Consider the following 27,985-nt stretch of genomic DNA (forward strand, 5'->3'; position numbering starts at 1 on the left):
TTTCACTCTACTTTATAGTTGTTTTTTTTAAGTTTCTACAACAAGTGGTAAAAATGAAAGGTGTCTGATTGCCCCTTGGTTAATGAGAACATTAAACTAACCACGAGTTTCCACTCCCTGCGTGTTTCTGATTCATCAGGGAATTACTCTAACTGGCTTAACTCATTTGAAGACACTGAGAAGTTAGCTGTTGGGCATCTACACTAAGTACCCTGCATACAGCAGGAAACTACCTGATTATTTCCAAGACCTTCCATGGAGAGTTGGGACTACTGGTAGAGGAGGAATCTTTGCAGTGGCTCCGGTAGATGTAGCTTGTGGATGCTTTGATGACACGCTCGACCCAAGCACTTTCGGATACACAGGCGACAGAGCTGGGAAAGAGCAGGTGGGCCTAAGGAAGAAATTAACATGGTGTGAACTTCGTGCTAGCATGGCCAGGGTTGAGTGAAGGGGAGACCAGAAGACTGGAAGAGGCTGAAACTTTCTAAAAGATTAAGAGAAGCTGTATCTGCATAAGAATTAAAAAGTGAGGTGCAAACACTCAATACACCCAGGATTCTGTTTTTTCCCTTAGATGTGGTCATGTTTCTTTAAGTTGAACCTCCAGTGGTAATTACATTACTGATATTTAAGAACAAGGCTAACTAATATGACAAACCAACAGCCATCATACTCAATGGGCAAAAACTAAAACCATTTCCCATAAGAACAGGAAAAAGACAGGGATGCCCACTTTCACCACTCCTGTTGGACATAGTATTTGGAAGTGCTAGCCTTAGCAATCAGACAAGAAGAAGAAATGAAAGACATCCAAATTGGAAAAGAAGAAGTAAAATTGTCATTATTCGCAGATGACATGATATTGTACATAGAAAACCCTAAAGACTCCATCAAAAAACTACTAGACTTAATAGATGAATTTGGCAATGTAGCATGATACAAAATTAACACCCAGAAACCTATGGCTTTTTTCTACACCAATAATGAACTCACAGAAAGAGAAACTAAAAAACAAACAAACAAACAAACAAACAAAAAAACACAATCCCTTTACTATTGCAACAAAAAAATAAAATAAGATACCTAGGAATAAACTTAACTAAGGAGGTAAAAGACCTGTACTCAGAAAACTACAGACACTGAAAAAAGAGATAGAGGAAGACATAAACAAATGGAAGAATATACCATGTTCATGGATTGGTAGAATCAACAAAATTAAAATGTTAATACTACCCAAAACAATTTATAGATTCAATGAAATCCCCATTAAAACACCAATGGCATATTTCAAAGACCTAGAACAAACTCCAAAAATTCATCTGGAATAAAAAAAGATCCCTGCCCAGCAAAAGGAACTATCAACAAAACAACAAGAAACCCACTGCATGGGGAAACATATTTGCCAATATTATTCCAATAAGGGTTTAATCTCCAAAATTTACAAAGAGTTCATATAACTTAACAAAAGGAAGATAAACAATCCAATGAAAAAAATGGGCGAAGGACATATATAGAAAGTTTTCTAAAGAGGACATACTGATGGCCAAAAGACATATGAAAAAAATGCTCAAAGTCACTAATCATCAGAGAGATGCAAATTAAAACAACAATGAGGTATTACCTCACACCTGTCAGAATGGCTATCATCAACAAATCAACAAACAAGTGCTGGTGATGATGTGGAGAAAAAGGAACCCTCATGCACTGCTGGTGGGAATGCAGACTGGTGCAGCCACTGTGGAAAACAGTATGAACTTTCCTCAAAAAGTTAAAAATGGAACTCCCATTTGACCCAGTAATCCCACTTCTAGGAATATATCCCAAGAAATCAGAAACACCAATCAGAAAGGATATATGCACTCCTATATTCATAGCAGCACAATTTACAATAGCTAAGATTTGGAAACAGCCTAAGTGCCCAGCAGCAGATGAGTGGATTAAAAAACTGTGGTACATCTACACAATGGAATACTACGCTGCTGTAAAAAAGAAGGAACTTTTACCATTTGCAACAGCATGGATGGAACTGGAGAGCATTATGCTAAGCGAAATAAGCCAGTCGGAGTGATCAACATAAACTGATGAACAAAAATAGATTCAGAGACAAAGAATCACCGAACAGACCATCCAACCTCAGAGGGAAGGCAGGGGGGCTGCAGGGGGGCGGGGTAAGAGATCAACCAAAGGACTTGTATGCATGTATATTAGAATAACCAATGGACAGGGACACTGGGCCAGTGGGGGCTTGTTCTGGGGGGTGGGAGTGGCCAGGGAGGGGTGGATAGGGAAAAAGGAGACATACGTAATACTTTGAACAATAATAATTAAAAAAAAGAATGAGGCTAACCAGAGGCAAGTTAGAAATGAGGCATGTGGTCTAAAGGGAATTTGCTTTATTCATGTACCACATGTGCTAATGGATATGAGCTGTAGAGAAAATGCAAATAGAAGCACTGGGCATGCAAGACCCTGAGACAGAACTTCAGAGCAAGGGAAAACAGCCAAGAGGATGTCAGCAGGAAGCCCAGCCTATATGATCACAGATGCAGTATCAGGAGATATGCGGGGGCCTGGAACTAAGGGTCCTCCTGTATTGTCTGGCTTTAGCTTCCCAGAAGGTGGTGCTGCATGTGTCCTGACTCACACTTGGAGGACCCCCCATTTTCACAAGGATCCCAGCTCAATAGAAGATCAGGAGAAAGGACCCAACTCATTAAGACCCCATTATAACCTGAACCTTTGTCTCATGGAGTCTCATGAAGTCATCATGCCTATGACATTGAGCAGCTGTGAGTTCTAAGGGCAAGTAAACTAATGAGAGTCCAAAATATGGTTGAGTAGGATGAATGAGCTTTGCGCTGGAATACTAGTTATACAGGGGCATTTGTAACATCCCATTACTTTGTAACCTGACTCTATCAATAAAGATGTCTTTAGCCTGGCCAGAGTGGCTCAGTTGGTTGGAGCATCCTCCAGTGCACTGAAAGGTATCTGCCTTGATTCCCAGTCAGGGCACATACCTGGGTTGTAGGTTACATCCCGGTCAGGGAACATATAGATGGAAGGCAACAGATCAATGTTTCTCTCTCTTCTCTCTCTCTTCTCTCTCTTCTCTCTCTCTCTCTCTCTCTCTCTCTCTCTCTCTCTCTCTCTCGCTATGAAAAATACAAAACAATATATCAGTTGTATGCAAATGCCCTTTGGTTATAAGTGAATACATACAGCATATAAAATCCCACCTCAGTGATGCTAGGACTTTCCACCTCCTACATGTCACATCCAATTAAAAAAAGAAGAGGGAAAATGTAAGAAAGCCTAGAGATGAGATAGAAAGGAGAGAGAGCAGATGCACTTAAGGAAGAGAAATGGACACCCAGCCATTCCTTACCTTCCCAGAGCAGGAGCGCCTGCTCCACTCTGCTTTTCGGGGCCGCCAGATCAAGTGCACTTTTTCCCTGAGCATTTCTGCACTTCAGGTTAGCCCCATAGTCTATCAGCAGGTGGATGACTTCCACACTGGACTGCTTCGCTGCAGCATGGAGAGGGGTGTCCAGCCATTGGCCATGGTCAACGCTGGCTCCTTAACAAAGCAGATGGCCACGATTCAACAATAAATGTTAAATGTAGAAACACAATGAGCCTAAAATATAGTAGCTGTATAGATAAAGCCATCTTAAATGCCATGACAGTTTGACAAATATTTGAAAATGTGACATAAGCCTAGAACCTCAGCAATGCCTATTAAGACTGTTTCAAAATATTTTGAAGAGCCCAGCCAGTGTGGCTCAGTGGTTGAATGTCAACCTATGAACTAGGAGGTCATGGTTAAATTCCCAGTGCCCAGGTTGTGGCTTGATTCCCAGTAGGGGGTGTGTAGGAGGCAGCCGATCAATGATTCTCTCTCATCATTGATGTCGCTATCTCTTTCTCCCTCCCTGAAATCAATAAAATGTATTTTAAAATATTTTGATGATAAAAGCGAATAAAAAAATTTTTAGTCATTTAAAATACTTTACTTGCTCTCCCATATGAACTTTGTGGCATACAAAATTAAATATTTGAAGCTCCTTTTACATGTAATTATTTTCTTTTTGGCAGAGAACAAAGCTAAGTTTATCTAATAATTATATTGTTCAGAATTCACAATTAATATTTCTGAACTACCATTGGGAGTAGTATATGATGGCAGATAAAAAGAAAACACGAAAAATCTTGGGGAGAAAAATTCTTATTTAAAGGCTCTTACTACAATTTCCACCTTTGTGTCAATGGCTAAGTTTGGGAAATCTTTAAACAAATAATAGTTTCAAGACATTTTACTTTTCCCTAGACTCTCAGTTTCTGCACATGCCTTTTAGATTTAAAAATATTACTGCCTCAGTCAGGTGGCTCAGTTGGTTGGAGCATCATCCAGTACACCAAAAGGTTGGGGGTTTGATCGCCAGTCGGGGTGCAAAGGGAAGGCAACTGATCTATCAATGTTTCTCTCTTTCTCCCTTTCTCTCTCTCTCTCCCTCTAAAATAAATAAACATATTCTTCGGTAAGAATTAAAAAATCATTACTAGCCCAGGATGGTGTGTGGCTCAGTTGGTTAAGCATCATCCTGTGCACAGAAAGGTCACCAGTTTGATTCCTGGTCAGAGCACATGCCCAGGTTGCAGGTTTGATCCCAGATCAGGGTGCATACAGGAGGCAACTGATTGATGTTTCTCTCTCAATCTCTCTCTCTCTCTCTCTCTCTCTCTCTCTCTCTCTCTCTCTCTCTCTCTCTCTCCTTCCTCCTTCCCTCCCCCTTCTTCTCTCTCTAAAAAAAATCAATAAAAACATATTTTTTACAAATCACTAAATAAGCAGGATTGATCATAAGTAGTCTATGGCAAATGTCTGTTGTTTTTACTATCCAGAATCTTCATGGTAACCACACTTAGATTTCCCCTGGGGAACCATCCTCGTGATTCCTAGTTCACGTGTTACAAATGAAGCCCAACAACTGCAGTGTAGACTGAAATCTAGGGCTAAGCCAATAAATGTTGTCATGATTGGTTCAGACAAGGGTATGTGACTCAAAAAGAGCCAATGAAATACAATTGCTTTTCCCCCTGGGACTTAAATGGGGAAAAGACTCTTGTTCTCTCTTGAGACCACCAAGGAGACCCATACCAATTAAACAGAATGAATATCCCAGGAAGCAGAACTAAAGAACACAGATACTCATTCTCTGGAGAAGTTCTGTTTTAAGCATGCAAACATCAAATGCTGCCAGATTTTGTCCAGTCTGACAAGAACTTTGTCTTGGAAGTCCATGGGAAACCAACAAGTGTAATAGGTTCTTTTCATGACAAGATTTCTGGAAGTTACCTAATTCTAGAAGTTTCTTCACACAATCTACCCTTTGGTGGGTGCAGGCCACATACAGGGGAGTTCCAAGCTGAGGCACTTCCTGATCAATATTCACGTTATTCGCCAGCAGAATCTCCATGCACTCTCTGTGACCTGGTGGAATATAAGATAAACCTAACTCAAGTAAAAAAATATATACATATATTGACTATCCACAGAATTAAAGGATTGTTTATCTGGAATGGGCTTTAGAAATAACAGATTTCTTTAAGCAGAAAAAAATTTTTTAAGATCTTAGAAACCTCCAAAACTAAACTATTAGAAAGGGAAGCATGCCTATGTTTCCCCCATTTAATTCCTCTTTGCAGCCTTTGAGGTAGGTCCAACTAAACCAAGGAGCAGAGCTGAAATCCTCTGGAATGAAGCCAGCAGTTTACAAATAGAGGCTACAAGATCCAGAGGGATAAATGACTCATCCTATTATTACCCTGAAAAGCCAGGGCTCAAATCCAAGGCCAAGCCCTGATCCCTCTCCATTACAAATCTCTCATTCACTTCTTCACCCATGCATGCAAGGTTGGGTATGATTGCACCATGTAGTAAAAGCTCCTTATTTTGGTTAACCTGGAAGATACCTATGAGAATTAATTTAAATGTACTTCCAAATTCAATGACTAGCAAGAACTTTGTACAAGTACTCTCCTAAGAGAGTTTGCCCAATGAACTGATAAACATGGTTAATTTGCAGCATATGAATGATTTTTTCAGGAGCGAATGTTTTTTCTCTGTGAAGATTTAAACGTTTCCTTTAAATTTTTTTTTATCATTGCTGATTAACTGAACCAAGCTTTTCTTTACAGATAACATAAAAGTAAATTTCACCTCAAACCTGCTTGATTTATCACAAATTCTGAGTTATGTATAAATATGCATTAAAAATGTACAGATAAGGATTCTGTGGATTCAAACTGTTTACTTGTTCACATAAGTAAATATTATGCCTGGATGATAACATCAATATGTCAAAGTATTGTCCCAGACTGACCAAGCTTGTTCATAGAGGTTTAAAGCTGTTAAGAATCTATAAATAATATCTAATCAGTACCTAAACCTGGCTGGTAAATACAGGATATCTAATACATATTATTGAATAATTCTATCCTTTTTTTGCAGAAGAAACTGATCCTAGTTGGTATTAAATTTAAGTATTCTCAGGAAGTTTTAAAAAATGAATAAAGTACATAAAAGTAAAATGATTATCACTACTGTAACAATATCTAAAATAGTGAACTTGCTATTCTTCCTTCCATTCTGTGGACATTGGTCCCTAACATGCTTTTATGATACAGGAAAAAATATGTAGAGACATAGATACCAAACACAACATATGTAACCATTTAAGCACTGCAGAATTATTTAAGTAATTCAAATCATTCCCAATAGTAATCTATTTTTAAATGTTTAGATGAAATGCAAATAATAGATTAATTTTTACTTCAAATCAATATTTAAAAGTTTTAAAGACTTTTATATCATTTCCAAAATAGACTATTTCCCTACAACTTAAAGAACTTACTTAAAGTTTGTGAAAGGGCCATCATCAGTTATTAATAAATAACTGTTTATTAAATATATATAGGACATCAAAACCATAGATACACTGAGATTTGGGTCTTTTGTTGAATTTACTGGGGTGACACTGGTTAACAAAATTATACGGGTTTCAGGTGCACAATTCCACAACACACCATCTGTACACTGTATTGTGTGCCAACCACAACAAGTCAAGTCTCTGTCCATCACCATTTACTCCCCCTTATACCCTCCTCAACCTCCCTCTATCCCCCTACCCCCAGCAATCACCACATTGTTATTCGTGTCTATGAGATTTTTCTCTTGTTTTTTTTTTTACTCAATCACTCCACCTCCCCAACCCAGCCCACCCCTGACAGCTGTCTGCCTGCTCTCTATCTATGAGTCTGTATCCATATTGCTTGGTACTTCAGTTTGTACATTAAATTTCACATGAGTGAAATCATATGGTACTTGTCTTTCTCTATTTCACTTAGCATAATGATCTCCATGTCCATCCATGCTATCTCAAAGGGTAATATTTCCTTCTTTTCTACAGCACAATAGTACTCCATTGTGTAAATATATCGATGTTTTTTAATCCACTCATCTACTGATGGACACTTGGAGGCTTCCAAATCTTGGCTATTGTAAATAACCCTGCAATGGACATTGGGTCTTTTGTATCATTTAAAGTAATCCACTCCAAAAGAATTCCCAAGTGACATGTTTAATTAATTGGCGCAAATATTTCACTATTGTCTTTTGAAAGAAAGACTTTCACCCCAAATTATACCAGCAAAGGTCACTGTTCTACAGTGTTCTAATTTCTCCATTGTATTTTTTTAATTTTACACTATCTTTTTATTTTAAAAAATGTATCTTTATTATTAAAAGTATTACAGATGTTCCCCTTTCCCCCCCAATTGACCCCTCCTCCCCACTTCCACCCACTCCACGTGCCTTTAAGGCATTATTGTCTGTGTTCATAGGCTATGCCAATATGCATATAAAGTCTTTGGTTAATCTCTTTCCTCCCCCACCTTCCCTCTGAGATTCCTCAATCTGTTGCGTGCTTCTATGTATCCATTTTATTTCTGATCTCAATATAAGAGAATAATTCCATCACTGGGTAACAGAAATGTTGCTCTATAAGTGTGACATTTGACAAATGACCTTGGCCTTTCAATGGCATCTTCTTGTTCATGTTTAATCTATGCATAAAACTTTTAAATTCCTTAATTTTATTCTTTCCCCTCATTTCAAAAGTAATGAGGAAACAGGATTCTAGAATCAACTTCGAGGATTCCAAAGTCATGCTTTTTAATTTTGCAACTATTTTTCAGTAATTAAGGACCTTAAAGTCATTAGCTCATCTAGAGTGTATTGCCTTTTGTGGACAATTACGTTTAATCTTCCATTAGAGAAACTATCAGCCTTAGCTTTCAGACACTTTCATAATTTATTTTATGTTAGTGGTTGATATTTTATGGGCTTGGGGGATGAGCTATTCTTTTCTAGTAAGGACAGAGACATAACCACAGTATGACTCATGGAAGTCACCTCTGCAGTCTTGACTGTACCAGTTGCCACCAAACACCAGCAAAGAGCCTCAAGAAAGGTTGTCAAGAGACTGTGCTCGGGAAATAGGACATCTGAGACACAAAGCCATTCCCAGGTTATAAGAAGAGCTGCTTCATGCCCCGGTGGTATTTCATGAAGATTTAGGCCAATTGAAATTACTGCTGCAGGATTTCTAAGCTATACATAGTATACTGGTAATGATCTAGGTGATCCTTACCAATGATTCATGTAGACTGGATCAAGTCCACCAATGTTTTATGTGTAATGTGATGTCTCATTTACCTCTCTTTACTGCCTCATGGATGGGGGAAGCCAGGTGCACTTCTAGCTGGGCCTTGGCTCCGAACTCCAGCAGCAAGTTGACACATGCAGCACTGCCACTACAGCAAGCACTGAAAAGGGGTGTGGCTCCATGAACCGTCACTGCATTGACCTAATGATGGACAAAGAGAGACCCAGAGGATTTGCTATTTCTTTGTCACCATCTCCAAGTTGCATTCCTATATATCTACCTGGAGAAACTGCCCATGCTGGTGAATGAGTGAGGGAACTCTACATCATTACAGTATTATGTTATTTAGGCACTTGTAGCCTATCAACTCTCACCTCTATAAATAATATCCCAAATGGGGAAAAATGGGACAAAGCTTTTAAAATACATTTGTGGGTATTCCAGAGATTCTTAGGAGCCTCCTAATCATTGAGGAGCAGTCCTGTATGGTGGTTAAAAACATGGCCTATGGAACCATTAGCTTGGTTCAAATCACAGCTCTCTCTCTCTCTCTCTCTCTCTCTCTCTCTCTCTCTCTCTCTATTCAGAGATCTTGGTTGGGATACTAACTTTCTGTGCCTAGGTTTCCTTACATGTAAAATAGGGATCATAAAAGAATGTACCTTTTGAGGTTATTGGGCAGATTGAACTACTCTATGTTAAACACTTGGAACATTGCCTGGTGCCCAGTAAACATTTAATAAACAATAATTATTTCCACTTTTCATTAATATGGAGCTGACTTCCCTCTCAATCATGAACAAACATGACAGAAACCAAAAGTACTAGAGAAATCAACTAGTTTAAGGTCTCAAAATCTGTGCTTGCAAAAAAATATCCTTAGCAACTCCCCACACTCTGTCTTTCTTGCCACAAATTACCTTCCTGGACTACCATAATCCATACAAATTACATATGCCAGCAGTGACTCCTAAAGAGATCATGACCAAGCCAATGGCACAAAGAAAATATCCATTAACATGGTGTTTACAACCATCTCCAGTGCCTACTAGGGATGTGGGAGGCACCTGGGAATGAGCATGGCTGGGAGACATCTTTGAGTATTAGCAATAGATTGGAAAGAATATCAAGGGAACAAGGCACTCTGGTGGGGAAGCTCTGATAGGATTGAAATGCAGGACAATAAGGGCTTGATGTTAAATCATATCGCCTCAACAACTAAGCATATATGCTTGTGATAATCAGGATCCTAAATTTCCTTGTTTCAGAAACAAAAAGTATTTTTCCACAGAGCCAGGATAACCCCATTAAATTAGAAATGAGATGCTAAGATGGCAGAGACAGGCAAGGACAGGAAAACATGTGTGTTAATTTATACATTCTAGGGATTTCTAACCTATTTACATTTTTCCTAATAAATATTTGATAGAACTGATTTGATCAGTTAAAATACTTTTTACTAATAAATATTTGATAGAACTGATTTGATCAGTTAAAATACTTTATACATTCTAGGGATTTCTAATCTATTTACATTTTTCCTAATAAATATTTGATAGAACTGATTTGATCAGTAGAAATACTTTTTACTAAGTATTATCCTCTTCCTGAGTCCAGGAAGTTTACTAACTAGATTTCCTATAAGTTTCTCTTTCAGTTCAGGTTAGCAAATATTTATTGAGCATATATTAGGTGTCAATGTTTTTAGAAACAAAGATAAGAAAATTGCCTCTTGTTGAATAGGTTGAATTCTACAAGAGAAGACAAACACAAAAAGTGATCATTTTGATACAACATAAATGCTTTAGATCACTATAGGAACAGGAAAAAGGAGAGCATAGACTTGGGAAATATTTAGGAAGTAAACTAGCAGGATGTTGTGATTAATTAAATGAGGAGATAGAATAAATAGGATGATTCCCAGTTTGGGGCTTGGGAAACAAGGAAGATGTTTCATCTGGTCTCTGAGGCTAAGAATCCAAGAGGAGGAACCAGTCCCAAAAGGAAGAATATGGTAAGCACAGTTGCAGATGCACTGAGTTTGAGGTACCCATGGGACTCATAATTTTGAGGAATTTTCTACTGATTGACCAACTTTCTCTTATTCCATCTGTCATTCTGATTTAAATGTTAAATAATATTTATTGGCTGTTTCCTCATAATATTGCCAAAGGCCAGGGACCATGTCCTACTCTTTTCTTTGTCCCCACAGAACCTCCCAGAATTTTACCAGCAAATACTTCTCTATGGCCCAGTGTTGTCTGATATTTCCCACCCACAATCTGCCTGTGACTCCAGTCATTCAACTTGAAAGGAAATGGCCTGCCCCCAACCTTGCCCTAGCCATTACATGAGAGTTGACTAAGAGTACCTTAAGGAAACACTACCTAATGGAAATACACAACCACTATGGCATCAGGAAAGTCACTTTGCCTACAGAAAACTCTGATATTCAGTTCTAATGTAGAAACCCAACTTCCATATAAAATCTAAAGAAATCTTCGTTAAGCGCTTAAAACATTACAGCTCATGAAACAAAGAATGCAAGGACTTAATTTAAAAATAAAATAATCAGGAAAACAGTATATGGCAACTAAATGTCATTGAGATTTTCAAAAGGTTTTATTTTATAATTCTATTCTGGTATCTAATTACGTACAGCACCTGAGTCACTCCTTGAAAAAAAAAGAATTTAAAAATAAGATAAAGTCAGGGGTGTATGGTAAATGGGAACATGGGCCCCTTCTCATGCTCCAACTCTCCCTCCCATCCTGTGGGAAACAAAGTGAAGGCCATCAGTAAGCAGACTGTGAGACCTTGGGAACCTAGCCAGCTCCTCAGTCAAGAAAACAACTAGCAGTTTTTATCTCACACAGCTTGCATGAAAAAACATCCCCCCCCCCCCCCCGCATGCCCTATTTTTCTCTGGTTTCTGTACGGGGTGGTGATGAAACAATAGTTCCTTTGCCCCCACCTCCCTACCGCACCCCTGCTTCTGTGCAGCCCATCCGCAGGCCGGATGGAATTTATTGGTTCAACCACTGGTGGCAAGTAAGTCCTAATAAACCCATATCTTTCACAGCCAGTCCTCTGGATTATTTCTTTGGGAATCCAAGAACAATACAGTGAGGTTTTGTGGGACCTTAGCACTGTGCATAACAAGGGGATCACTTCATAAATTATATAAATGTCTAACCACTATGCGTACACCTGAAACTAATATAAAATAATATTAAATGTCAACTATAATAGAAAAATATTGTTTAACTATATAATTAAAAATAAGATAATGTTAATTTTGTGGTTTTTTCATTGTACTATTTAGTAAAAGCTCATTCAGTTTAATAATTTTGCTCAAAAAGTAGTTGTTGGTTTAGGGTTTTGAATTAAAGGTGGGTTTCTTTGTTGTTCTTTTAAAATATGTTCTTTCTAGTGTTTTACAATAAATTTTCCAAGATCAGTTTTCAAATTACTTTAGTTTATTTTTAAAAGGCAACATAACAATTTTGAGATTCCTATGAATTACCTCATCTGAATGTTCACACATGGACATAGAGGCTGAAGAGAGTATCAAGCAGCGGTGTCTTGTTGACCATGCAGAAATATAGATAAAGATGGGGCCAGACCTGCATACCCACAGCAGGTAAGCAGTCTGGTAAGTCATGTCTCAGACAGTAGTGCCTGCACTTGTGTAGACAGACCTGCGAGGTGGGAGCGTTACGCACCTTTGCACCATTTTCCAATAAGGCTTTAGCACAGGCAACGTGCCCTCCAAGGCACGCCTCATGGAGGGAAGAAACCCGGTTAATTGTCACGAGGTTCACATTGACACCCTAAAATTTGGAGAGAAGTGGGTTAATGGTTGCATTAGCAATAGCAATGAAAGCAGTGTTGTTGGACATGTTTTTATTGGCCTATGGGGATCATATAGGAAGGAGAAGAGGCCATGGCCAAAGAATCTAAATATGGCATTGGGGGCCTTGAATTCATTTATTTACCAAATGCTAATTCAGCATTCTATTTATGACACAGATCTCTCTCCCCCAAGAGCCTAGTGGGGAAACAGAAATGGGGGGGGGGGAAGCAGCAATATATTGCTATATGGGATGCATGTTCATATTTCAATCGGGAGCACAGGGCATATCCTTGAATCTGGCTTGGAGAGTAAAAGAAACCTTCACATATGTGGTAGTATTTAACTAAGACTTGAAGCATAAAAAATTTCAAGCTAGGGAGGCAAAAAGAGAGGGAGAGAGGGAGAGGGAGAGGGAGAGGGAGAGGGAGAGGGAGAGGGAGAGGGAGAGGGAGAGGGAGAGAGAGAGAGAGAGAGAGAGAGAGAGAGAGAGAGAGAGAGAGAGAGAGATGTTGACCCTTAAACAATGCAGCAAGTAAGGACCCCAACCCCCATGCAGTCAAAAATCTGTCTATAACTTGACTCCCCCAAAACTTAACTACTAATAGCCTATTGTTGGCCGGAAGCCTAACTGATAACATAGTTGATTAACACATACTTTGTGTGTTATATGTATTATATCCTGTATTCTTACGATAAAGTAAGCTAGAGAAAAGAAAATGTTATTAAGGAAATGATAAGGAAGAGAAAATACAGTACTGTAATCGGATTGGGAACAGAAAGATGACCCCCTGCTTAAGAGTAGAAAGTAAAGTTGATGGTGCTTCCAGGAATCATATGCCACAACTCCACTGAGTCCGGAAGTCTGCAGTACCAGGGTTGGGGGCCTATCCCATCTCCTCACTCAGCTCCCAGCAACTCTGCCCAGTCCTAGCACACAAACCCTTCCATACTGCCATGCTCACCTTATTCGTCTTGGAGTCCAGGTGACAGAGGACAGGATCAGCCAGCTGCTGTCCAACTCTGACTTCATGCCCTGATTTTAACTTGGCCCTTGCCATCCCCCACCCAGGATTACCGCTTTCTATATGTGAAAAGAATTAGGTCCCTGGCTGATACTTCCCAGCTGAGTTGTTTTTGATCCTCTGCCTTGTAATTGACCTGCTGAAAGCTTCCCAACCCTGGTGCATGACCCTGAACCCAAAACCCCAAGTGAAGTACTCACCACCTCTTGACAGACCTCCATGGTGCTGCCTGTCCCTTTCCAATATTGCCTATCCCTTCATCTTAGGGGTTTTCTATGCCTCCTTAGTTCTGCCCATTTTCATGTCCTGAATATAATATCATTACTCCACAGCTGTGCTATAGATTTCAAGTTGAGTATCGAATACAATTTTAAAAGTCTCTTTTCCTTTTCCCATATTATATGTTTTCAAGAAAAGAAAAACAGGCTAGTCCACAAGGTGGCAGCTATGTGCTAGATGAAAACAAACAAACTGATCAGTGCAAACTCAAAATCCCTGAAATTGTAGAAATGCCATGCTGAGCAGGCCTGAAAGAATACTGAGAGTGAATCACCTTCACTGTGCATGAGAAATTGGAGAAGCAGAAAGTTGAAATTATTAGCGAGACTTGAGACTCCCCAGCTGGCAGTGGCAGTGGCGTGAATATGAGGAGCTCCTGATTCTTAGTTGAATGTCTTACAGTCACCACACTATCTTAATGTAAAATAAAATTGAGTAATACATTTTGGCTAGGGAATAAAAGCAAGACAGTGATGTGTACTGAGGAAAAATTGAATTCTCTATGAAGAATGCTCCCTAACATGTTTCAGCACCCTGTAGAAACCAACATGCTTATGAAGTATAGTTAAAAATAAAGACATGCTCAATGCAACATGGGATGCTGGATTGGCTCCTGGAAGAGAAAATATACACTAATGGGGAAAACTGGTGTTAATCCAATTAGTCTGTAGTTTAGCTGATGGCATTGGATCGATGTTGATTTCTTATTTTTGACTACAGTACCACGGCTATGTAAGATGTTAACACTAGGGAAAGTTGAGGGAAGGGTATTTGGGAACTTGCTGTACTATCTTTGCAATGCTTCTTAAAAATCATTCCAGCGCTAGCCAGTTTGGCTCAGCAGTTAGAGTGTGGGCCCTTGGACTGAAGGGTCTTGGGTTTGATTCCGGTCAAGAGCACATACCTTGGTTGCAGGCTTGATTCCCTGCCCCAGTCAGGGCATGTGCAGGAGACAATTAATTGATGTGCCTCTCTCACATCAATGTTTCTCTCTCTGTCTGTCTCTACCCCTCCCTTCCATTCTCTCTCTAAAAAAAAAATCAATGGAAAAAATATCCTCAGGTGAGGATTAACAAAAATAAATAAATAAATAAATAATTCCAAAAATAAGTTTATTAACAATACTAATAAAAGTATTAAAGTGGGAGCCTGAGAGAGAAAAGGTAGATGTAAAACTTTTTTACTGTAAACCTTTCTTATATCATTTTAATTTTTGTACTATGTGAATATAATACATATTAAAAATAATCAAATCAAATCAAATGTAAAGTGCTTAAAAATAAATAAGCAAGGGATAAAATAAAGTATAAAGCCTATTTGATAATTACTGGCAGTTTGCTTTTTGCCTCTACTTTATTAAGAACTGACACAACTCATAAAGGAAAGAAAAAAAGGCACACGCGTACACACACACACACACACACACACACACACACACACACAAATACAGAGCAGTGTGCCCAGCTGTTTAAATTCAAAATGGTAAGGAAGCCAGATTTGGTGTTAGCTAGAATGTGGAAAAAAGATTAAATGACTGGCCTCCTCTGTACACACACAGATGCTAAAACTAACAAAGCAAATGGAGCGTACACACTTTCACTCATTTCGCAAATATTTACAAGGCCACTATTCATTGTTCAAGGGATACAGTCATAAATAAAGTAGCCTTAATAACTAAGACTTTAATAATTCTTCCCAAAGGAGAAGATGTACACGATTGTCCATCTATTTTGATGTTTGCTCTTGAAATAGTGGTGTATTGCTGGGGTGGGCAGCCTCTAAGATGGCTCCCAGTGATCCCTGATTCTAGTACTGGCTCACTTGCATTATCCCTTGAGTGTGGGCTGGATTTACTGACTCACATCCAATGAAGAGAATATGGAAGAAGTAATGAGACTTCACATTGGACCTCCTTCTTAGACACTCTCGTGCTCTCTCCGAGGGATGCCAGCTGCCACCTCATCATGCAGGCATCCCATGGAGAGGCCCACGTGGCAAGGAATTGAAGCTGACCAGCAACCACATGAGGTTGGAAACAGATCCTTCCCTGGTTGAGCTATGAGATAACTGCAGCCCTGGCTGAAACTTCACAGCCTGCGAAAGGCTCAGAGCCAGAACCATCCAGCTAAGCTGCTCCTTGGCCAACAGAAACTGTGAGAATCTAAGTGTCTGTTGTTTCCAGCTCCTATGTTTTGAGGTAATTTGGTACACAGCAGTAGCTGACTAATGCAACTTCAGGGCTGCTGCTACTAAGGCACATGGGAGAATTTAAGGTGAGTTAGTGCAAGATAAATTTGAGGGCATCCCCCATCAGCTTCACAGGGAACCTTCCTATGAGATAAGAAGAAGGCCCAGAAGGGGAAGGATGGAACTGGGCAGAAAATGAGCCAGTTTCCCAGGAATCGAGAGGCAGGAGGAACAAATGGTGAGCTGTAAGAGGATACATACCCCTGAAATGGCTGTGCTGATACCCAGCAAGCAAGTCCTCTGCTACAGGCAAAGCTGATAAAGAAGGATGCTTGCTTATAGCATAAGCACAAAGGATCCAGTCTTCACTTTACTTACCTGTGCAATTAACGTTTTAAGGGCCAGTAAGCGCCCCTGGGCTGCAGCTTCATGAAGCGGGGATCGATCAGCCCAGCAGTCTGAAACACAAATCAAACTCAGTGTCAAGGTCTGGAGTCTTCCTGCAGCTCATTCATGCTGCCCACCCACTGTGAAAGGAGGTTTGGAGGAAGAGGAGGACAGCTTGCACCAAGCAGCAGGCTCTCTTGTCTGTCACTTTCTTGACAAGCCACTGAGTGTATAGTCCATTAGTTTGTTGGTGGGTGCGGGGGAAGAGCACAAACTCTCTCTGGCTTTTGTTGGGGGGGGCAGTTTTAACAATCAACAGATGTAGTCTAGTGCTTGAATCAATAGTTTTAAATAAAGCAAATTGAAGGGCCAAGCTGGACAATGAGCTTCCCCAGTTTCATCTTTCCCCTGCCTCTCACCCGTACCTCTACTCTAAAGTCTCAACAGCTTATTGTGTACCATGAAGGAGATTCTAGTGGGTCAGGGGAAATGGTCTTGTTCTAAATTCCTTAGGTAATTGTCCCTGTTTCACTTTGGTAGTGAAGCATATCTATCATCATAATGCAGACTGTCCTTTTTCAGATGACATAAGTTTTTCCCTAAACAGCTTTGTTGGGGGCAGTTGACGGTAATGGCTAAGCATGGGGCTAGTGGAGCCACACTGCCTGGGTTAAAGTTCTACCTTGACCACTTTCTCTGCCAAAATGGGCAAGTTACTAAAATTATTTGAGCCTCAATTTCCTGATCTATAAAATGAGGGCATAGTAGTCTAGTATTTAGCAAGTGCTCTCGTCTCTCAGTAGGCCAATAATATATACCCATGATGGTAGATGCTCAAAACAATTTACTAATAAAGTACATATGGTAAGACGGTGCTCTAGGGAACAGCTTCAGAACTGCCTTAGAAACATATTTCTCTTGTTATTGTTAGTCAGCACACAAGACTAACCAGCTTACGTGGGCATTTAAGATGTAACCCTCTATTAAACATGCCAAAGGGCAATCGATCATCTGTTTCAGAAGAAAACCTATTCTGGTTTGCAAAATTTGGGCATTCTTCAAATTATAATTGTGCTCTTCAAGCACTGAATAGCAGATAATAAAAATTTGGATTTAACAAAAAGGGTCCATCTTATCAACCTTTCCTAGGTGATCCTGATGGTGGGGGGGGGGTGCAATGAGGGGATAAGAACACTTATGTAATACCTTAATCAATAAAGAAAAATTTTTAAAAAAGAAAATAAAAGAATTCTGGTTTCGCATATCTGCAACCTTGGCAAAAACAATCCCACCAAAGATGGAATGAATGTGAATTTGAGGCCTCAGAGACAAAGTAAACTTTTTCAATTGATGAGAATCGGGGCTATAAACAGTTCAGTAAGCTCTCTTCTTAGCTTGAAACTCAGTTTTTATCTTCTTTAACCCTTTAGGGTAGAAATAGGGGAAAAGCTAGAATGAACTCTACAGGGTTGGATTGAAATTGTAGTAATTGGTATGAAAATGTGACTGTGTGTGTGTGTGTGTGTGTGTGTGTGTGTGTGTGTGTGTGTATTATATGTATGTGTTTAATAGATGTATGTTATAGGGCTCCTTGGAGAAATGGCTGATTCCAGGGCTGGACCAGGAAAATTGTAAGATGGGCCTCAAATACCTTCCCAGAAAGTATGGAAGTGCTCAATTAATAATGGGATAAGTCAAAAAGACACAGAAGCTGGCTTGAAGTGGCTTCCATTAGCCAAATATGGAACGATATGAACATCAAAATAAATAGTGATACTCAGTGATACTAAGAGATTAAATAATAATTTAATTCCTATTAATAAAATAGGAATCTATAAGTCCTCATTATTAATTTATTATATCAATTATTATATAATTTATTATATAAATATATTATATAAATTGCAAGAAAGTTCTTTCTTAGAGTAAAATTCCAACTCAGAAATGTAGAATAATAGAATCTTCCCCAAATTATCTCCCCATAAAATAATTACCAGTTATAAAAGGAACAGAGGTAATTTTACAGTGAAACAAAATTGTGGAAAGCACTTTACCTAGGGCCACGGTCGGCAAACTGTGGCTCGCGAGCCACATGCGGCTCTTTGGCCCCTTGAGTGTGGCTCTTCCACAAAATACCACGGCCTGGGCGAGTCTATTTTGAAGAAGTGGCATTAGAAGAAGTTTAAGTTTAAAAAATTTGGCTCTCAAAAGAAATTTCAATCGTTGTACTGTTGATATTTGGCTCTGTTGACTAATGAGTTTGCCGACCACTGACCTAGGGGATTGAAGTTAACATCAGAAATGATGGAAATAAATTGGCCGTGTGCCATCTGATGAAACACAATGAGCAACATCATGTACCATGGCAGGAATGCAATGGAAAGAACACATCATGGCTCTGTGATATTCCTGCTCAAAACGCATAACCCAAATCTAATAGGAACACTGTGAACCAACTCAAACTGAGGGACATTCTACAAAATAACTGGCCTGTAACCAGTCCAAAGAGGGACTGACAGACTGTTACAAAGTGAAGGAGGCTAATGAGACGCAACATCAAAAGGCAACATGAGTGTGTACCTGGATTAGAGCTTTTTATTATCAGGGACATTAGGACAGTTGGAAAAACATCAGTGGTGTCTCCGGGTGAAGTGGGAATTCTTTGTACCACTCGTAACTTTTCTGTCATTTTGAAATTAGTTTCAAAACAAAAAAGTGTGTGTGTGTGTGTGTGTGTGTGTGTGTGTGTGTGTTACATATAAATAAAATCACTAGTGTTTCCATACTCTAGATATGTGTAATGCTTTTATAAAAAACAAAACAAAAAAATAGCCCAGCAGGTGTGGCTCAGTGGTTGAGCATTGACCCAGGAGATCGGGGTTCGATTCCCAGTCAGGGCACATGCCCAAGTTGCAGACTTGATCCCCAGTAGGGGGCACGCATGAGGCAGCTGGTCGATGTTTTTTTTTTTTTTTCTCTCTCTCTCTCTCTCCCTTCCCATCTCCCTCTCTCTCTAACAATCAATAAAAAATCGTATTTAAAATCTACTTTGAAAAAAAACCAGATACAATTGTTTGCATCTCCACTTGTTCCTGAGTTAATTAAAAGTTCATGAGTGGCCCTGGCTTGTGTGCTCAGTGGTTAGAGCATCGGCCTGAACTGAAGGGTCTTGGGTTTGATTCCTGGTCAAGGGAACGACCTGGGTTGGTTCAATCCCCATCCTGGTGGGGGTACATGCGTGAGTCAACCAATTGATGTGTCTCTATCACATTGATGTTTATCTCTCTTCCTCTCTCTCCCCCTCCCTCCTTCCCTTCCACTATCTCTAAAAATTAATGGGGGAAAAAATCAGGTAAGGATTAACAACATAAAAAAGTTAGTGAGTGGAGTATTTTTAAATCTCTTGGACATCCTATCTAATAATAGACAAATATGCAAATTGACCATACCTCCAACACACCCACAAGCCACGCCCACAAGCCACGCTGACCCTCCCATCAGAGCAAGTATGCAAATTAACCAAAACCAAGATGGCTACAGCCACAGAGAGCAAGGTTTCCTAGGTAACAGAGGAAGCCAAGCTTTCCGCCTGCCATTGCCAGGCCTAAGCCTCCACTCAAGCTACAAAGTTTCAATTATAGAAGGTAAACAAATTCAAACAAATGGCGGCAGAATGGAGCTTGAGAGAGCAGGCCAGGGTTGCCGCCGGCAACAGGGGAAGCAAAGCTTTCTGCACACCCTGGCCAGGCCCACCCGCTTAAGGCAACAAAGTTTCAATTTTAACCCCAACACAAATGGCTACCGGCCTCAGAGGGAGCCCCAGGCTTGGCTCCGCTCCAGGCCACAAAGTTTCAATTGTAGAAGGAAAATAAATTCCAGATACCAGGGCCTCCGCTTGGGTTGCCAGGGGGCGTGGCCGGCCTGCAAACCACCACAGGCCCCTCGCTCAGGCCACCCCACACCCCAAGGGAACCCCTACCTGATCCGGGACGCCCTTCAGGGAAAACCAGCTGGCCCCCACCCCTGTACCAGGCCTCTATCCTATCTAATAAAAGAGTACTATGCAGATTGATCATCACTGCAACACACAATATAGCTGCCCCCATGTGGTCAAAGATCCTGCCCCCATGTGGACACAAGATGGCTACCACAAGATGGCCAGCAGGAGAGGGCAGTTGGGAGGCACCCAGCCTGCAAGGGAGGGCAGTTGAGAAGGACCAGGCCTGCAAGGGAGGACAGTTGGAGGTGATCAACCCTACAGGAGAGAGCAGTTAGGGGTAACCAGGCCGGCAGAGGAGGGAAGTTGGGGGCAAACAGGCTGGCAGCAGAGTGGTTAGGGGGTGATCAGGCTGGCAGGCAGAAGCGGTTAGGGGCAATCAGGAAGGCAGGCAGGCAAGCAGTTGGGAGCCAGCAGTCCTGAATTGTGAGAGGGATGTCCGACTGCCCATTTAACGGGCAGTCGGACATCCCTCGAGGGATCCCAGATTGGAGAGGGTACAGGCTGGGCTGAGGGACAACCCCCCTTTGTGCACGAATTTTGTGCACTGGGCCTCTAGTTTACTTATAATTTGCATAAACTGAGAATGAGATAATGTATGCATCCTCAATTGGTCAGTCTTGGTTTTCTTCTAACACATCTCCATATCATCAATATGAAGCATATATCATATATGTTACACGTTGCCCTCTAGCCTAACTGCTCTTGGAAATGGACACTGACACTGGGGTTTCGAGGACACTCTTCACCCCTGGATGGTAACACAGCACCCTGACCAATGAAAGAAGCAAACCCACAGCTGCTTGTTATTCCTTTGTTCTGACAATAGCCAGTCAACCAAAGTCACCTAAAGGTACGCTAAGTATTTGATTCAAAAATAAAAATAAGATTTAAGTGGTAACTCACTATTATTAACTTAGGATATCAACATGAAATGGCTTTATTTGTAAAACTTGCCTCCAAATGGGCTGTGGTGTTGTCCCCATTCCCCGGGAAGCAGGAACCATTGCCACATCTGCATCTTATTTCTAGTGACTTGGTTACTCATTAGTCCCATAAGACCCACTCTGTGCACACAACCTAGAGAGTTCTCACAAACCTAACGCTGAGTGAAGGAAGCCAGGCACAAAAGAGCGTGTGCAATGTGATTCCTTTCTATAAAGTACACAACAGGGTCAAACTCACCTTGGGTGTAAGGATTGCAAAGTACCTGAGGCGGGGCAGGGGCTGACTGGAAGAGGGCCTGGTGTGGACCATGCTGATAATGTGCAAGTTCTTGCTCTCAGGAAGTGGTATAGCTGATTGTGTCTGCTTTGTGAAAATCTGTCCAACTATTCGCTTAGGATTTGTGCACTTGTCTGTATTTACATCAGACTTCAATGCAGAGATTTAAAAATGACCAGTTTGAAAAAAAATAATAAAATAAAATAAATAAAAATGACCAGTTTTTAAACGACCAGCTGCACGCTGCTCCTCTGCCAACTTCCAGGCAGGGTACGGCCCTCTCTGCAGCCCCCGCAGCTAGAGGTAGAAAATCAACCTGTTCTCAAGTATGTCCGCACTTCGTTCTTCTAGGTGCCAGCTCATCTGGTGTCTTAGGAGTGGGGAGAACTGAGGGACAGAGAAGATGTCTTCCCAATTAACAAAGAACAGGCTGGTCCTTCTCACTGGGCCTCAACAATCCCAGGCTCCCTTCCTGTGTACTGGCATTTGACCACCTCTCCTAGAGTCCACCGTCAATGCGACATCCTCTGATGCCTTTTACTCCCACTCCATGCTTCTGAGGTTGTGGCAAGCCTGTGGGGCCATCACCCATGCCACCAAGAAAGAAAGAATAGCAGGTTGTCTTGGGTTTCTCTCTCACTCACCACTGCTTTCCGAATCTATTCCCCTAATTGGATAGGACAGGGGGTAGCTCAGTGAGTTATCTAAGCAAACTTCTAATTTGAGAGTAAAATACCAGGCTCTCTCCTGGAGCTCACATCCCTTGGCTTTCAAGAGAGGAGGGAAGAGCCTGTGTCATGAACTGAAACACCCGCAAATGCACAACAACTCCCTTGCCCCCCATGAAGAGATTTCACTTCTAGTCAGTGGGAGAAATAGGACTAAAATCCAGTTTGAGATTTCAGAACACACCCTATTCTGGTTTTAAGAACCACTGGTTTTTAAATTCTGCCTGTCCTCATGATAGATTGACTTGTCTGGAGTGCTTTGCTAATACCCACCTTCTCTCTATAGATAATGTGAATTAAACCAATCATATCACCTTAAATGTAGAAATAATTTTTGTTTCCAAACTAGAAACAAAACCACTCTCAAGAAAGTCACCTTTCCAATCTCATTGTTCTCTAGCACTTGCTCAGATCTTGAAGAGTTTTCTCACAAAACCCTTTTCCAGAAAACTCTGCCAAGGTGGGCTCTCTTGCTTTTCTACTCTTATTCCCAACACTCAGTCTCTCACTCTTATCATTCCTGTTTTGCAAATTGGAGCTAATTGTGAGAAATTCAGGATAAAAGTTATTTGGCAGCTAGGGAGTTTTTCCATTCCTTTCAGGAAAAATGCAACCAAGCTCTCCAAATAAATGAATGCTTAAGTAGGAATCAGTCACTCTTTTCTGAGATAGTCTATTTTTACTTATTTGGCAGAATGCCTGCATCACAGGGCTGCAAGCATGTTATGAGGATAGTTTACTCTACAGACATGTTTACTTGTTCCCGACGAGGCGTACGGAAAATGTTCAAGTACTTTTTCACTCCCCCCTTTGACTTTTTCTCAGAATATGATTTATATCTCTACTTCCAAGACTCCGAATAACAATTTCATGACAACTTTCAAAACCATAAATTTCAATAACAAAATTGGTTCAGATGGAAAACAGTTGCCTGAGTTTCAAGTGTTAGAGATAAAAATCAATTATTATTTTGCAAAAATTCCAACAAGTACCTGCGATTACTGGGTGTGTGTGTGTGTGTGTGTGTGTGTGTTAGGTTAATCCTCACTCAAAGATATCTTTCCATTGATTTCTAGAGAGAGTGGAAAGGAAAGGGAGAGATAGAGAAACATCGACATGAGAGAGACACTTTGATTGGTTTCCTCCTGTATGTGCCCTGAATGGAGCCTGGAATAGAGCCTGCAACCAAGGTACATGCCCTTGACCAGAATCGAAACCGGGACCCTTCAGTCTGCAGGCCGCTCTATCCACTGAGCCAAACCAGCTAGGGCTGGCTTGTTATTTTTTTAAAAATATAGCCATCTGGGCCGAAACCGGTTTGGCTCAGTGGATAGAGCGTCGGCCTGCGGACTGAAGGGTCCCAGGTTCGATTCCAGTCAAGGGCATGTACCTTGGTTGTGGGCACATCCCCAGTAGGGGGTGTGCAGGAGGCAGCTGATCAATGTTTCTCTCTCATCGATGTTCCTAACTCTCTATCTCTCTCCCTTCCTCTCTGTAAAAAATCAATAAATATATATTTAAATATATATATATATATATATATATATATATATATATATATATCCATCTGGTTATAATATCTAGTTCACATGAAACAATCTCTATTCCCTTTAGTCAAGTCCCAAAATCATATGAAGTAATATCTTCTACTGCAGCATTTATCAAAGGAAAGAAAATCGTAAAGGAATTTCAATTTTGAACCAAAATATAGGCAAGGGCCTAGTGGAATTAATGATATTTTAAGCAACACAAAGGTAATTATAAAAAAAAAACATATAACAAATTTCCTGAGACACCTAAGATATCCTATATAATAAAGATGTAATATGCAAATGGTCGTTACACTGTGAAGCGTAATGACCGACCGTGTAATGACCAGATCACGGATCAGCAGGAGGGTGGGGCAGCGAGCTACAAGCGGCTGGTGGAGAGCTACAGGATGGGGCAGGGCAGCAAGCTATGAGGGGGGGGGGGCGGGGGTAGGGAGGGAGGTAACTACAGGAGGGCAGGACAACAGGTGGAGAGCTACTGGAGGGTGGCAGTGAGCTACTGGTGAACTACTGGTGCACAGATTCATGCGCAGGGCTACTAGTTATAATATAATTATACTCAGCTCCGGTCAGGAGGTGAACCACAGTCAATGAACACCTTTTTGTAGTGTGTTAGGAAGAAGTTTCCTTTGAACCTATTAGGAACAGGTGAGCTGAGTTAGGTAACAGGTGGGGAGGCAGAGTCCCTACTGAGGACTGGTTGTCCCAACTTGGGAAAGCCAGCAGGCACCTGTGATATGTAATCACTCAGATGATGGTTGAGCCAAGGCTGAGGAAACAAGAATAGAAAGCTAGATAGAAGATAAGGTAAGAATGTACCAAATGCAGGAAAATCCTTTCCAAATGGGAAAAATGAGAAAAAGGAGTCAGATTGATGAGTTTGGCCGAGGCGTGGCCATCAAATCAAGGTCAGTCCTTTTAATTTAGAACAAGGACAACTAATTTTAAGATTAACACTTAGAATAGAATCAATCTTTTAGCTCAAAACAGCCCTTTAAAAAAATACAATAATTGTATAATATCTTATCTACCATTATAAAATCCCCCAAATTCTAAAAACCATGTTTCACCAAGGTTGACTCAAACTCCTTTGGCAGCAAAACATGGCCAAGACTCAGGTTAAGCAACTTATGTTTAACTTTGTATTTTCACGTGGTATGAATATTTATATGTTCACTATAGAAATATCAAATGTTTGACTATGGGAGGCAGCTCTAGGCCCAGCTGGGAATGCTATGTAATGTACACTATACACCCTATGTAATCTTTCTAGTATCCCCCCAAACTCCTGAGTCCTATCTGGTCCAAGCATTATGAAAACACATTATCAACCTGTATCTATACTTTATTTTTATCAACTTTGATGACCAAGTTGCTGGACATAAATACAGCTTCAGTTCTGGCCAAATTAGCAAAGGTTGAAAAATCATACGCCACATCTCTCTGGAGAAAGACAATACCTGAGGAAAATCTATGGGGTGAAGGTGGGATCCAGTGACCTGTCTGGTGCTCTAAATATAATGTCAAGGGCCAATGACAATGTTTCAAAATATATATATGACAAACTACACAAAGCAGCCTGAAAAAATAAAAATAAAATAAGCAACCATAGCTTAACTCAATCCTGACGAGTTATCTATAAATGTAATAGCTTAAACCATAAAGACATATTGAATGATGTATTCCAGAATAAGAAATTTAAAAAACTTTCCCCAAAAGATTTTACAAAGGAAAAGAAGATATTTAATAAGTGAGATGATGCAAGGTGCTGTTTCCAAAGGAAAGAATGCCAGCACCTACGACAGGTTCAACTGTGTCCTGGCTGAGTTTTTTCCTTCCCTCCTTGTTTTTGACAGCAAAGATGATAATGTACAGAACATAATATGCTATTGAAATAAAAAATGTAACCTTCCTCAGACTTTGCTAATTTAATTAGCTAACTTACTAATTAAGTGTTACATATTTTCCCAACAAACATTAGACCAATGAACAGAAAAGGCAACTTCAGGTTCGAGTTGAACCCTTGCACAAAATTTTGTTCTTGATTTTCAAGTATCAAGCATCTGACTGCTAACAATGTCAACAGAAAACACACTGTTAGAATATTGCAAAACCACTGTTTCTAGCATGTTACTACCTGTATTATTATAGAAAGCCTTCTTTTACTAAATCTGGGTGTACTCTCTACTATGTGCATAAGTGCGCGCGCACATATATATATATGTGCATAAGTACGTTTCCTTCATATATGTATGAAGGAAATTAAACTGAGAAATAAACAAACATGCACTCTCCTCTCTGCTGCCTCTGGTTAATGATAACTGAAAAATACAGTTTTAAACACTATGCTACTTACAAATTAAATGAATATAATCCTAGGACCTTGAACAAATATTATTCAGCTAAAAAATAAATGAGCTCAATTAAAGAGGTTTACATTGTGGCCCCAGACTTACATAGATTCTGACTATTATAAAACCCTTCTAAGAGTGTACTTGATTAAGGGTCACAACGACAAAAATAATGCACACGAGCAACAGAAAACATTTTAACGCTCTTACCAACAATGACTTTGTTGGACTTTAACTAATTTACACCATGAGGAGGATGTATCTATGAGAACATCAAAACTGTGTTACTGAAACGTTTAAACAGCCCCCGCCCAAATTTACAAATAAAATTAGAAAATAGCTTTTTCAGGTCATACTAAGCTTGAAACTAAAGGGAGTTTAAGCAACATACCTCCCTGAAATGTGTGGCAAATGTAATCCCCAAAAGAAACCTCTTTCCACACTCCGGGCCTTCTAACACTTCCTGAAACTTCAACATTCTTCTCCTTTTCCCCAGTTAATTGAAGCATTCTGATGCTTCGTCTTTGGAGGTCTTATTTCCTTGGATAAGACTGCTGTTATCTAATGTCTTCAAAGTCATCTAGTGTATTCTAATCACAAAGCGTCGGTCTATTTTGAAAGAGAACCCTAGATGCAAATAGAAATGGATACTGGATAAAGACTGATGTAATCCTGGAACCCTATGAACACTAAAAACACATAGGGAAATTCCAAACTGTTTATGAATAAATACTCCTCTATTGAGCGAGGATCCTGGCAGTGATGAGGATATCTGATTCATTTACTTTTGTAGCGTCTCACTACAATTAAGGTGGATCATTTCTTTGTAGGACACTAAGTTCTACAAAGCAGGTGACTTCAAAATGTTTTACCTGAATGTAGGCATTTCATATAATAACCTTTGTTTGCAGTGCTTTGCATGGTACTGAGTAAAATGGGTTTAGTAAAATGTTTTTCCTTATAGTGACAAGTGGCTAATCAATTCGGATTGCAAACGACAGCACCAAAATAAACACAGCTTGCCACATTGCTGCTTTAAATCAAATTTCTTGGTCATTCTATTTCCTGAGAAAACTCAGGTTAAAATGCATTGTTAAAATTTGATTAAAAATATTAAACACAATAATCTTTAGGTTAGTAGAAATAAGGTTTCTCAAAATACTTCTAGAAAGCCACTACTTTAATTACTTCTTAAGTAGTAACTCTTAATTGAAGAACTAACTTGCAGAAACTAAAGCTGAAAATCCTTCACCACTGGTGTAGTCAACACCATTTGCAACTTTAAATAATATATACTAAAATATATATATTTTTTAAATGACCCACTCAAAGCCAAAGTATAAATAAAATCTGCCTTCTAGAAATATTATATATATATATAAGTTATCCGGGAGATTTTTAAACAATGTGTACTGCAACTCAAGACTGAATTCTCATGCATCAGCTTTTTAACAAACGCTGTCTTTTTACCTGGTATTCCACCATAGATTTCTTCAGCTATCCTAGCTGCTTCTTTTCTATTTCCTTTGACGACATAGAAATGGGTTAGGAGAGCCAAAAAAACTTTAATTAAAAGCTTGAAGAAAAGAAAAGTAGCAAACATAGTAATAAAAATGTTTTTAAAGTCATAGAAAAGAGAACCATCTTCCATTTTGGCTTATACTCTGCACAG

The 27,985-nt window shown here is 39.9% G+C and overlaps 1 protein-coding gene across 3 annotated transcripts; it reads right to left on the bottom strand.

The window, feature by feature from the left end:
- Nucleotides 1-269: 269 nt before the first annotated feature.
- On the bottom strand, nt 270-27,979 carry ASB11 (ankyrin repeat and SOCS box containing 11; the record flags this gene model as incomplete). 3 transcript variants are annotated; one of them, XM_079765460.1, is made up of 7 exons in its annotated part: nt 270-394; nt 3,392-3,583; nt 5,363-5,497; nt 8,783-8,933; nt 12,458-12,565; nt 16,455-16,534; nt 27,784-27,979. In XM_079765460.1, the coding sequence occupies 7 exons, from the start codon at nt 27,962-27,964 to the stop codon at nt 270-272; spliced, it is 972 nt and encodes a 323-aa protein (XP_079621586.1). The 3 variants fall into 3 exon arrangements, with proteins under 3 accessions (XP_079621586.1, XP_079621587.1, XP_079621588.1); XM_079765461.1 differs by having other exon boundaries at nt 12,458-12,514; nt 27,784-27,964; XM_079765462.1 differs by lacking the exon at nt 27,784-27,979 and adding an exon at nt 26,705-26,822.
- Between the last annotated feature and the right edge of the window lie 6 nt (nt 27,980-27,985).

Source organism: Cnephaeus nilssonii (assembly GCF_951640355.1).
Source record: "Cnephaeus nilssonii genome assembly, chromosome: X".
NCBI classification, from domain to species: domain Eukaryota; kingdom Metazoa; phylum Chordata; class Mammalia; order Chiroptera; family Vespertilionidae; genus Cnephaeus; species Cnephaeus nilssonii.